We start from the raw sequence: 11,972 nt of genomic DNA on the forward strand, positions 1-11,972 counted from the left end.
AACAGATGGACATGTGCTCAAGCGTTGAAAGGGTTGCTGTTTATATCTTCCCCATCCATTTGGCCTGTCTCCATGTGTGTAAGCTTACAGTCTTTTATTGTTCCACACCCACGGTGTTTTATAAGCGTGGCATTCTCTTTGGTCCTGATTACTCATAGATGTATTATATCTAAAAGATGCATTACTCCTCGCTTAAGCCATTACGCCAAACTCTGTGTCTGAAATGCGTTTAACGCCCCTCATGCTTCATAAATCCCGTTGTCCGTCTCCACTGTAGTGGAGAATAGCTCGGGGGTTAACTGTTTCCTTCCTCTTTGAAACAGTGATCAAATATAAACACCATTAAGCCGTGGTGCAGGGGGTGATTTGTATAGAATTGGTTTACTTGAACTTTATTGCGTCGCTGAGTGCCCCATTAAGATACCGTGGAAAGTGCTATAATTGCTTTTGAAGAACTCAGTGCAAATAGACTATTGATGCACACTATCAATGTAAAAGCCCCGTCGTCCTGTAGGCCTACAGTTTAGATGAAAAATAGGTAAATCACTCTGAGGCTCAAAATGTTGCATAAACCGATGAGCTTGTGGCTCCATGTGCACGTGGGTCAGTGGCGGATTAAGGTGGTCAGGGGCACCAAGGCTCCTCTTTGTATGGGCCCCTCACCCTTACTCATCATGCTTTAATGTTAACAGAAAAAAGTAATTTAGTGTATAAAAGCGCGCTAGGAACATTACACGGCCCACACGTACACACTCGGAGAGCACTGGCATGTACACACACATACACACATTGAGACAGCCTTTAATCTGAGCCTTGAAATATCTACTGTAGTGGTCAAGTTAGGGATTTTCTTTAGTAGATCTTGGTCATGGTGTTCTTTCAGCCGTTGTGCTTTTTGTTTTTGTGCTCCGTGATCATATTTTCTTTCTGACATTTTGCCACTATTCTGTCCAGTAGTGACATATTATTTGAAAACCAAATTGACCTTATGAACCTGGTCACATCATGGGACCAGGTTCATGAGGTCAGCATCAGCTGCTTAATTTCTTAATGTTTCTTATGGGCCAATAGGGTTAAAGTTTAAAAATAATCTGGCCAATCTGGGTCCCTTGCAAACATGGGCTGCCGCCTAGGCCAGCCTGTGCGTTAATCCACCCCAGACGCCGGTTAATTGAGTTCTGTTGCTCACTCCAACCTTAATTGGTTAACCACAAGAGCTGCTGTTTAATGGGGCGAACACACACACACATGCTGAAGGCTAATGGCCAGCAAACATGGCGAGAGTGCTGCGGCTCTGTGTTTGCCATCTCCGAGGGCCCTTCGTGCAGGGACCGTGCGGGGCCCACGCCTGCTAAATGGTGTTAAATGATGCATTTACAGAAGTGTAATGGGTACATTTTTAAAAGTCAGAAAGGTGTAGACAAATGAAGAAAAGGTGGTGGAAACAGACTGTGGTGTTTGAACTTTTCCCCCGAGTTTCCAAGACAACTCCAGGTCTCTTATCTGGCAGGTCAACCAATGTTTGCGCCCATACATATCGATTTATCAGCCCGCAGAGTGCAGGCCAGAAGAGATATATATCCATATAAAGTGTCGATGCCACATTGTTTGAGGACAATCCTGCATGTCCTACAAAGAGAAACGTGTTTCTCTCGTGCGCTCTAGACCATTAAAGGACCTCTTAAACCATTTTTCTGGAGGCAGGGTCTCAACAGATTCACCTGTCTGTTGCTGCTGCTGGTGGAGGCAAATACAGGTGTGTGCCAGGTAAACGTTGCGGTATTTACAGAGTGCCATTGATTTACGCGCTGTTCAATTTACTGAAAAAATCCCACAAGCTGCAGAATATCCTGGAAACTGTGCGGTCTATAGGTCTGCAAACAGTGAAACCAATGGCCTCGGTGCTGCAGAGTCACATGGTGGCAGAGTGACACACCTGTGTTGGAGCCGGGAGGGCCTCGCAGTTGCGCCAGAGAGCAGAAGGTCCACGCCGAGGCAGGGCAGGGCGCAGGTATATACTCGTACATGTGCGGGTCCTCGGAGGAAGCCATGAATCGGGAAGATCATTATTACCCTTCTCAGGTTTTTAAGGACTCCTGTGCCTACCAGAGAGCTCAGGGGGAGGACTACAGCCACAGTCCGCCGCCCTGCCTCTACATGAGCAGGCAGGTCCACTCCGTCTACACGCCGTCGACCATGGGAGCCTTGGAGCAGGCCGGTCTACCTGACATTGCCCCCGCTTACAGTCTACCTGTGGATCCAGGTGTGCCGCAGCTGCACCACCACCACACTCAGGGGCTCCAGCAGCAGCAGCAGCCTCTCCAGCCCGCTGCAGGCTATGGAGACACGGGGGAGCAGCAGAGCAGATATCACCTCCCTTTCCCCTGGATGAAAACCACTAAATCTCACTCACACACCTGGAAGGGACAGTGGGCAGGTAATTATTAATCCAGCTATAAATATCATGTGTTTAAGATCATAATAATAAAGTCAATCACTGAATGGAGCTTATATCAAATCAGCAAAGTTGTAATCACTCCTCAGCTTATATTTCAATGTTTACAGCACTACTCTGTAGTCATAGCACTAACAAAGTGTGACTCTTTCTGAAGCCCTTAGTGACATCATGCTCCCAACAATATGATCCTGGGTGTTTCAGTTTACCTTGTCAGTCAATTTGTAAAAGGCCCGGAAGGTCAGCGCCTGCTTTTATCAGGTCTTATCGTCACAAAAATGTGAGGTTTTTGTCTATACAAAACATATTCACAACTCACCGTATCTTAAACCATCAATAGGCTGTATAGGTTATATACTATAGAGTATAATAGGCCGTTATAGCACCCACGTCTACCACAATCGGTTTTGATATGATCATGGTTATATGATATGACATTTTTTATTTTTTTTTTAAATGAACAGTGAATTGTTTGACTTTCACCAAATCTTACAATTAAATTACTGAGTCATTTAATTTAGATTTTTGATTAAACATAACTTTAATTATAGTCCTACCACCAAATTAAAGTATGTTCTGTGTATTTCTTCGGCTAAAATATACATAAGAAGTTTCTCCGACTTTTCTCATATCAGAGAAAAGTTTCAGATCATTGAACATTTTTTATTTTTTTTTTACTTCTTTTACTGATATAATATAGGCTAGGTAATATATATATATTTTAAAATTATTGATTCATATGCTCCGTGTACGACAAAGTCATCTCCTGTGACATTGTGGCTTATATTCTTGGTTTATTTTGCGCACAATTGTTATGATTGTTAATTATAGTGTAGCTTATTGAAGATATGTCAATGACTTTAATAAGTATTTTTTTAAATGGCGTAATTCAAGTAAATTAAACTTTTTGAGACGGACAAGATGACACAAAGACGGCTTTCATTCTATAGAGACGGTAAAATGGCACTTTTTTTATGTGAAATGCTAATGGAAAAATGGTTGCAATTATACCTGTCTAACCTACGTATAATTATTTATATCTATATCTATATATAGATATAGATATAGATATATATCTATATCTTACTGATCAGTCTCAATTTACTTTCAATTTGAATCAATAAAAAAAGACAACTCTAAAGGAGAAATATATGATTTCATTGTCACATATGCAAATGTAACATTGTCCCGTCCTGATACAGCATTAGTACACTGGAAACTGCAGAATAGCTGAAATAGTTTATTGAGGTTATTTAGGTTTGTACAGGCAAAATAAAATGAATAAAGTGCACCATTTTAAAGCATAGTGAGGCATGACTACAAAATGTAGGCTAAGCTTACTTATATATTTATGTATACATATTTAATGTTTCTGGAATAAATATTTTTTTGGCATATCTGTCTTGAATTTGATATGTAATATGCTTTGGTGAAATGTATAGATCATCTGTAAGATACAGGTAATTCCTGAGCTGAGTCGATTCATCTAAGCGCTGGTCGTCATCAGGTGAACACCGGAAAATTAGGAATTTTGTGTCTTTACAGTCTGTAAAAAGTTTCTTGTGTCACACTCAATACTGTGTGAAAGTCTCAGTGACTAAACCACATTAAAAGGATCTCAGATATCACAGACTAATCTATAAATATTTGTAATATCTGATCACTGGTATACTTAAATATGGTTGTGTACACAGCTGGGAAGTTATTTTTTTGTCCACAGTAAGAGAAAATAACCTTTACACAACCATTCTTTAAAAACCTTAATCTCCAGATTAATTTACCACAAAATCTTGAAAAAAAACCAACAGTTTTAGCGTGTCCCCATATCACCTGTTGCCTCCAAATGTCAACTCAGACTAAGGAATCAGGCTTATTTTTGGGTAAATCTCAAGTAATTGTTAATTCCTTGTAACTTTACAAGTGAATGAATGTTTATTTTACTATCAAAAGACAAATATGCATTGTGGTTTCTGTAGGTGCCTGCTGGAGAGGTCGAAATCTAACCCATGCACTTCTAGTAAGCCCTATAGGTATAGTGACTAGTCATTTTCAGTAAAACATAATATCCTCCCTTTATGATAATTAATTTACAATGACCAATGGCCTATACCGTTTTTATTCTTGTTAAAATAGTTACGCTATTATTGAAAGAAAGAAGAAAACGTCAATATAACAGGTTATTAGTGACTATAGTGGTAGTTGTATAGTTCAGTAGATATTCCCTGATCCAGTTCCAATATATAACCTTATAATAACTTTCTATTTCTATTTTGAAGTTTTAAGAATAGCTTTGCTAAAGAATCATCTGTTAATTCCAGCTTGTTATAGGCTGCATTATTGTGCACTTGACACTGAAACGGAGACCTATTCATATTTAAATCTGCACATATTTTGATGCTTAAACTTCCAATTAATTTTACCAATGACTGGTGATTTATTTTATATTCTTATTGAACTGTTGCTCAGAGGGATCTTTGTCTCTTTTTGCCTTTTCAATTGCCAGTCTGGTTGAATAATTTTGCTGTGTTTTGTTCTCCATGTACACAAAATTACTTTTTGTGCAAACCCTTCATACAAAATAACTGTTTAATAATTATAAAGAGGACTTTTTACAACCTAAAAGCATGAAAGCCCTCTCAGAAATATAGAGTAGTCCTCTCAGCCATCTGACTGTGAAACGTTTGAACGGCAGTGTAAGTCATTTATCAAAGGCATTTGAAGGTTTATTATGAGTTTTGTTGGGTCTTAATCTCAAACAATGTCATTGTAAATTAATTTTATTAATTATCATAAAAGGAGGATATTATGTTTTACTGGAAATGACTACAGTCTCTATACCTATGGGGCTTACTAGAAGTGCATGGGTTAGATTTCGACCTCTCCAGCAGGCACCTACAGAAACCACAGTGCATATTTGTCTTTTGATAGTAAAATAAACATTTATTCACTTGTAATGTTACAAGGAATTAACAATTACTTGAGATTTACCCAAAAATAAGCCTGATTCCTTAGTCCGAGTTGACATTTGGAAGCAACAGGTGATATGGGGACACGCTAAAGCTGTTTTTTTCCCCAAGATTTTGTGGTAAATTAATCTGGAGATTAAGATTTTTTTAAATGGTTGTGTATAGGTTATTTTCTCTTACTGTGGAGCTGTTGCTCAGAGGGATCTTTGTCTCTTTTCACCCTTTCAATTGCCAGTCTGGCTGAACCATAATGCAGACATTTGGTGTCTGTTTTTTATTCATGTTAAAATAGTTATTATTGAACGAAAGAAGGAAACATGTCAATGTAACAGGTGACTCGACACAGCAGTGTCTCATCTGTGAGGACACTAAAATCTCTGTTTGTCTCCAGGACAATACATGATGGCAGAATCCGAGGAAAACAAACGAACGAGGACGGCCTACACGCGCGCCCAGCTGCTGGAGCTCGAGAAGGAGTTCCTGTTCAACAGGTACATCTCGAGGCCTCGGCGCGTGGAGCTGGCGCTGACCCTCAACCTCACCGAGCGCCACATCAAGATCTGGTTCCAGAACCGGCGCATGAAGTGGAAGAAGGAGGAGGACCGGAAGAGGGTGAGAGGGACCAACCCGGACCAGGACTCCTCTATCACCTCAGGGGACCATGAGGGGGAGGTCGCCGGAGGGGTCACCTCCACGAACGGACCTCACGCACCCTCTCCTCCCGTTTCCCCGCAGCACGGGCACACCCTCCCTGCACCGGGGGCCAGAGAGCCCGCATAGAGCCGCAGCAGACTCTCAAGACTGCATGTAAACTCATATTGCAGGTACCTTTTTTTTCTCAATGGAAACCCAGATAGAAACTTTAAATCCACATTTTAAGGCAGTCCCATTTGAGAGGATTTCCTAAGTTATGGCATTTAAAGAAAGTGCTCATTTACCCCCTTGGACTTTCTCAAGGATCACCTCAGCCCTCCTTACATGGATTTCATTTAATTTACTGGACTGAAGGGACATTTCTTCATCCCGTGCATGCTTTGAGGGAGTTTTTTGGGCATGCTGAGAATTCCAAATCATGCAAGGACCACCTATTTGTCCCCCTTTTAAAGGCAGCAACATGGATTCTGTTGCACAAAACTGTTTTTGTCATATTTTACAGTAAGTGCATTGTTTTCCATCTCAGACATGTGAGTAGTGTACAATCATGTTTATGAATGTATATGCGTAATATGACTGTATTTTCTCAAGGATCACAGCAGCCCTCCTTACATGGATTTAATTTAATTTACTGGACTGAAGGGACATTTCTTCATCCCACTTCATCGTGCATGCTTTGAGGGAGTTTTTTTGGGCATGCTGAGACATCCAAATCATGCAAGGACCACATACATTTCTCCCCCTTTTAGAGGCAGCAACATGGATTCTGTTGCACAAACTGTTTTTGTCATATTTTACAGTGAGTGTTTTCCACCTCAGACATGTGAGTAGTGTACAATCAAGTTCATGAATGTATATATATGCGTAATATGACTGTATTTATAGGCTATATCATGTAAATTGTTAAATTAGAATTATATTTTATTGTTTTGAATAATTCATTATGATGCATTAATAACACACATTTGGAATAAAGCAAAGGGCCTACTCTATAGTACTTTTTACTCCACTACTTTTGTCTGACAACTTTGGTTACTTTTCAAATTACAATCTTTCATACCCTTCCTGTCCAGTGAAAAACCCCTATCATCTCCAGATATTTGTTTTCTGGAAGACTAAACTAATAGTGGGAATGCTGATTCAGCATTCCCAGTATTGTTCTTCTAAGGTTTATTCAACTTCTTCAACTATTTCTTCCGTATGTTTTTTGCTGTTTAACTAGTCCTGCATACTTTCAGCTACAGAAACCGTTTAACTATCAAAATATTCAGCTCTTTAAGGACATTAGTGCTATGACTTTTCTTGTTTCAACTATTTATACTTTTTAAAATATTAAGCTTTTTCCACATTTTTTTTACAATGTAACTCAGTGGAGAACATCTTCAAATCGTCTTAAACCTACTATATTTTACAGTGAGTGTTTTTCACCTCAGACATGTGAGTAGTGTACAATCAAGTTTATGAATGTATATATGCGTAATATGACTGTATTTATAGGCTATATATTATGTAAATTGTTAAATTAGAATAATATTTTATTGTTGGAATAATTCATTATGATGCATTAATCACACACATTCGGAATAAAGCAAATATCACAGGAACAAATGGCAGCCGTTACTGGTTAAAGGTCCCATATTATAAAAAAGTGAGATTTTCCTGTTTTTTTATTATAAAGCAGGCTTAAGTCCTATATAAATACTGTGAAAGCATTGAAACGCTCAATCCACAGGGAAATACACACAGCCCGTATTCAGAAACTCTACATTTGAAACAAGCTGTCAGGATTTCTGCCCATTCGTGATGTCACGAATATACAATATTTAGACCATTTCCCTGTTTTAAACGTAACATACTAAATGTGTCTCAGTTTATTTCTGGTTGCAGGGTAATGTGAATGACATCAGCTGACAGGAAATACACATGGACTGAAGCTGTTGCCTAGCAACGCAATTCTGTTGCAATTCCGTCAAACGGAGCGTTTCAGACAGAGGGTTAATACAGGCATATTCAGGCCAACAGTATGAGGAAAATAAAATTTTTTTTTTATATTACAGCATGTAAACATGTTCTAGAAGAAACACAAAATACAAGTATGAACCTGAAAATGAGCATAATATGGGACCTTTAAACTGGCACATGCAGGAGAAGAAATCCAATATTTAAACTCCAGTAATTTTGGTTCATAACTTGTTCGGAGCATCAGTGAGCACGAGACCTTGAAGACGCAGGTGACATATCTTCTTCACCTCCTGGATGCCGCGTGCCCTCTCCACCTGGCGCTCGTTCCTGCAGCGCGCGGACAGCTGCAGTAAGATGTTGGCCTTGTCGTTCATCCGCGCGCAGATAACGAACGGGAAGCCGAAACGCTCCTTGTAGTCCTCGTTGAGCCGAGCCATGCGAGCTGCTTCAGAGGAGTCCAGCAGGTCCATCCCGGATCCAGACTGCTCCTCCTGGGACTCCCGGGTCAGGGTTCCGGTCTGCAGGTCTCTGCCTGCCAGGTCCGGGTGGCACCTGAGGATCCCCTCTTTACCTGCACACAAACAGGTATCTCATCAGTGACATTACAGGTTTACGGCCGGCCAATAGAGGGCAGTCACACACAAAAAAACTACTACTACTAAAACTAAAAAACTACTACTACTGCACTGTTAAGAATTTCCCAGTAAAGTAACAGTAACGAACTGGCAGCAGGGTTGCCTTTATGTTACTGTAAAATCAACATTATTATACTGTCGCTGAAATTTACAGCTTTGTACTGTCAATGAAAAATACAGTTTGAACTGTTTTTTTTAATTAATTTCACAGTATTTTACAGTTAATTTACAGTTTAAAGATACATTATATAGCTGTTTTCCACCTTTCTTTTACATTATCTTACTGATTTGTTTTAATGCACTATTTATTTTTTACATACATTATTTTTTGCCTAGATGAATAGACTTAGCAGGTTACAGACATAGGAATAGTCACACTAAATACAATTAAAGGCACTTTTTAGGAAAAAGGCTATAATAGACTTGTTGAAACTTTTCCCAAAATGTCTGTCTCTAGCTGGCTACAAGCACAGAATGCAAACCAGAACAACATGTGAGTGAAGAACAATAAAGCTAATTCACTGATTTTACAATCATGTACAATGTACAAGCCTCACATGTGCAGATCAGGTCCCAGAATTTTAAAAATACTGCATGAAACTGTTACTGATGATACTTTAGACAGTTGATCAGCAGTAAAGTGCTGTTTTTTAAGAATGCATTATAGTTCAGTTAAAAAACGGCCTATGAGCGTAATTTAACAGGTTTTCTTTTGTATTAACAGTAAAGCACTGTTTTTTAGCAATAACAGGTTAATACTGTTGAAATCCTGCTGTAAATTAACAGCAATTGTTTACAGTGTGAGTCACACACAAAAAAACATTACTACTAAAACTAAAAAACTACTACTACTACTAAAACTACTACTAATAATAATACAAATTATACAAATTGTCAATATTTGTGTGTTTTAAATATAGAATGCACCCTGTAATATGTGTAATTTGATTGTAATGTGATTATATTTTGTATTAATAATCTGAATCTGTAAAGTAACTAAAGTTGTCAGATAGAAAGTAGAAAGTCTAATATTTCCATCTGAGATGTAGTTGAGTAGAAGTAGAAAGTAGCAGAACATGAAAATACTCAAGTAAAGTAGAAGTACCTCAAAATTGTATTTAAGTGCTTAGTTACATTCCACCACTGAGTACATTTTATACTGTTGTGTTTATCAAAGCATTATTTACTCCTCCTGTTGGAATAAAATAATTGTTAATTATTTAACTGCAAAGTAGTAATGTGTTTTTGATACCTTCACTTTTTTTGCATTAAATCAAACTGGGATGTTTGCTGAAATTGATTGGATGTGGCACAGCCCTACCTAGACAAATATCCACCAGCCACCACTGAGTAAATCACATTTCATGGACAAACAGAGCAAGTTACCTCACCTGACTCTGGGAGAGCATCGATGAATTGGCAGATTTCAGCCTCCAAAGCAGTCAAGCTCACAAAGGGTCGCCTCGACCACACGGCAGCTGTTATAATGGGACATTTCTCCACCACGTTGCCCAAAATATTCACAAACTCCTCGTAAGGAAGAGCATTTACTGTGGCGATGTCCATGTTCCTGTGCTGTGCATGGGGACTCTCTGTTTACTGACCTTCAGACAAGACAAAGGTCAACGCACTATTGGACACACACAGACCACTGCGCACCACAGCCAGTGTGGTTAATATTTCATCATTTCATGTTGAAAAGTTTGCTGAAGAGTTTAAAGGCAATATGCTTCTACAACGACTAGTGCCCAAAGACAGAAACTGGAAGTCTATATCACACAGACAACTTCAAATGCCCTAAAGCAGGGGTAAGCAACCTGTGGCTCTTTAGCTCCTCTCCAGTGGCTCCCTGTGGACTTATAAAAAATTAGTGGAAATGAATAACTGTTTTTTTGTTTACATTTTCATTTTTATTTATCATTGTTGTAGGTCTATGGTACGACAGAGTATTAGGGCCACATTGAGGAAAACAAATAAATCTGAGATTTCGAGAATAAAGTCATATTATTAAGAGAATAAAGTCATAATATTACAGGAATAAAGTCAGAAGTTTACAAGAAAAAACAGTTCTAGTATTATGAGAATAAAGGCATAATATCATAAAGTAGTAATTTTCCGTGTTATTTTCTTTTTTTCTCGTAGATTTCTGACTTTTTTCTCGTAATATTATGACTTTTTCTTTCTCGTAAAGTGATGCCTTTATTATCATAATATTAAAAAAAAAATGCTCGTAATATTAGGACTTTCTCAAATGTTTTTTCCCTCAATGTGGCCCTAATACTCTGTAGTACATTTGCTCTTTGGCCCTCACTGCATTAGACTTATATACTATATACTTAGACTATAAACTGTGTTACCTTCATCACAATGATCAAATGTTTTGCAGCTCCAGACAGATTACAGATTATTATTCCAATGAAGGAAATGGTTTTCCAATTCACAAAAAGGAACATGTATAAACAGGTACAGGCTGTTATTCAAGGCAGTGACGCCTCTATAGGGAGGAGAACACCTATAAAACATTCATAACACTGAACAACCAGTAAGGCAGACTATACTTGTGATAACCTATCAAACTTATAAGCAACTTCATTTAACAGAGTAAACAATACTGCTAAATACATTATACATATACATAAGTGTTTTTTTTTATAAATATATTCATAAATGTTCTCACCGTTTTGCAACAGCAGCCTCTCCCAGGTAAACCGACGTAAACCAAAGAGTATAGAAACAAAAGAGATAAATCTCCAGTGTTTTTGACAGGTGTGTGTTGTATAAAGAAGATAACCTTGATGGTGAAACTACGCCCCCTGCTGTCCAAAGTCAAAACCTACAGCAGCATTTTTTATTTACAGGGGTTTTATTTCCTACAATAGTGAAATGTAACTAAGTACAAATTCAAGGTACTTGTACTTTACTTGAGTATTTCAATTTTCTGCTACTTTATACTTCTACTCCATTACATCTCAGAGGCAAATATTGTACTTTTTACTCCACTACATTTATTGAATAACTTAAGTTACTTTTCAGATTCCGATTATTAATACAAATATTATCAACAAATAAATTATGATGTATTAAATTTGATAATAATGCAAAAAAAGCATAATGAGTACTTTTACTTTTGATACTTTAATACATTTTGCTGATAATATTTGCATATTTTTGCTTAGGTATGGTTTTGAGTACAGGACTGGATTAGTTCCTTCCAACACAAAATATCTGAATACTTCTTCTACACTGATTTCCTGTATATATATATTGTATATATTTATACTTTTATAATTATTTTCTGTA

At 38.0% G+C, this 11,972-nt stretch overlaps 2 protein-coding genes across 3 annotated transcripts; one reads left to right on the forward strand and one right to left on the reverse strand.

The window, feature by feature from the left end:
- Window positions 1-778: 778 nt before the first annotated feature.
- pdx1 (pancreatic and duodenal homeobox 1) lies at window positions 779-6,984 on the forward strand. Its single transcript, XM_074621751.1, has 2 exons — window positions 779-2,437; window positions 5,813-6,984. Exons 1-2 carry the CDS (start codon window positions 2,026-2,028, stop codon window positions 6,199-6,201), a joined length of 801 nt encoding a protein of 266 aa, XP_074477852.1. The 5' UTR covers window positions 779-2,025; the 3' UTR covers window positions 6,202-6,984.
- Window positions 6,985-7,659: 675 nt separating this feature from the next.
- urad (ureidoimidazoline (2-oxo-4-hydroxy-4-carboxy-5-) decarboxylase) lies at window positions 7,660-11,438 on the reverse strand. 2 transcript variants are annotated; one of them, XM_074621753.1, is made up of 3 exons: window positions 11,350-11,438; window positions 10,064-10,276; window positions 7,660-8,608 (listed from the first exon to the last, which is right to left on the reverse strand). In XM_074621753.1, the coding sequence occupies exons 2-3, from the start codon at window positions 10,236-10,238 to the stop codon at window positions 8,259-8,261; spliced, it is 525 nt and encodes a 174-aa protein (XP_074477854.1). In that variant the 5' UTR covers window positions 10,239-10,276; window positions 11,350-11,438; the 3' UTR covers window positions 7,660-8,258. The 2 variants fall into 2 exon arrangements, with proteins under 2 accessions (XP_074477854.1, XP_074477855.1); XM_074621754.1 differs by lacking the exon at window positions 11,350-11,438 and having other exon boundaries at window positions 10,064-10,511.
- Between the last annotated feature and the right edge of the window lie 534 nt (window positions 11,439-11,972).

Source organism: Sebastes fasciatus, chromosome 21 (genome assembly GCF_043250625.1).
Source record: "Sebastes fasciatus isolate fSebFas1 chromosome 21, fSebFas1.pri, whole genome shotgun sequence".
In the NCBI taxonomy this organism is placed as follows: domain Eukaryota; kingdom Metazoa; phylum Chordata; class Actinopteri; order Perciformes; family Sebastidae; genus Sebastes; species Sebastes fasciatus.

Coding starts and splice junctions, on each gene's coding strand:
- pdx1 (XM_074621751.1), top strand. CDS start 2,026: ATGTGCGGGTCCTCGGAGGAAGCCATGAATCGGGAAGATCATTATTAC. Junction 2,438..5,812: donor CTGGAAGGGACAGTGGGCAG/GTAATTATTAAT, acceptor GTTTGTCTCCAG/GACAATACATGATGGCAGAA.
- urad (XM_074621753.1), bottom strand. CDS start 10,238: ATGGACATCGCCACAGTAAATGCTCTTCCTTACGAGGAGTTTGTGAAT. Junction 8,609..10,063: donor CGATGCTCTCCCAGAGTCAG/GTGAGGTAACTT, acceptor GTTTGTGTGCAG/GTAAAGAGGGGATCCTCAGG.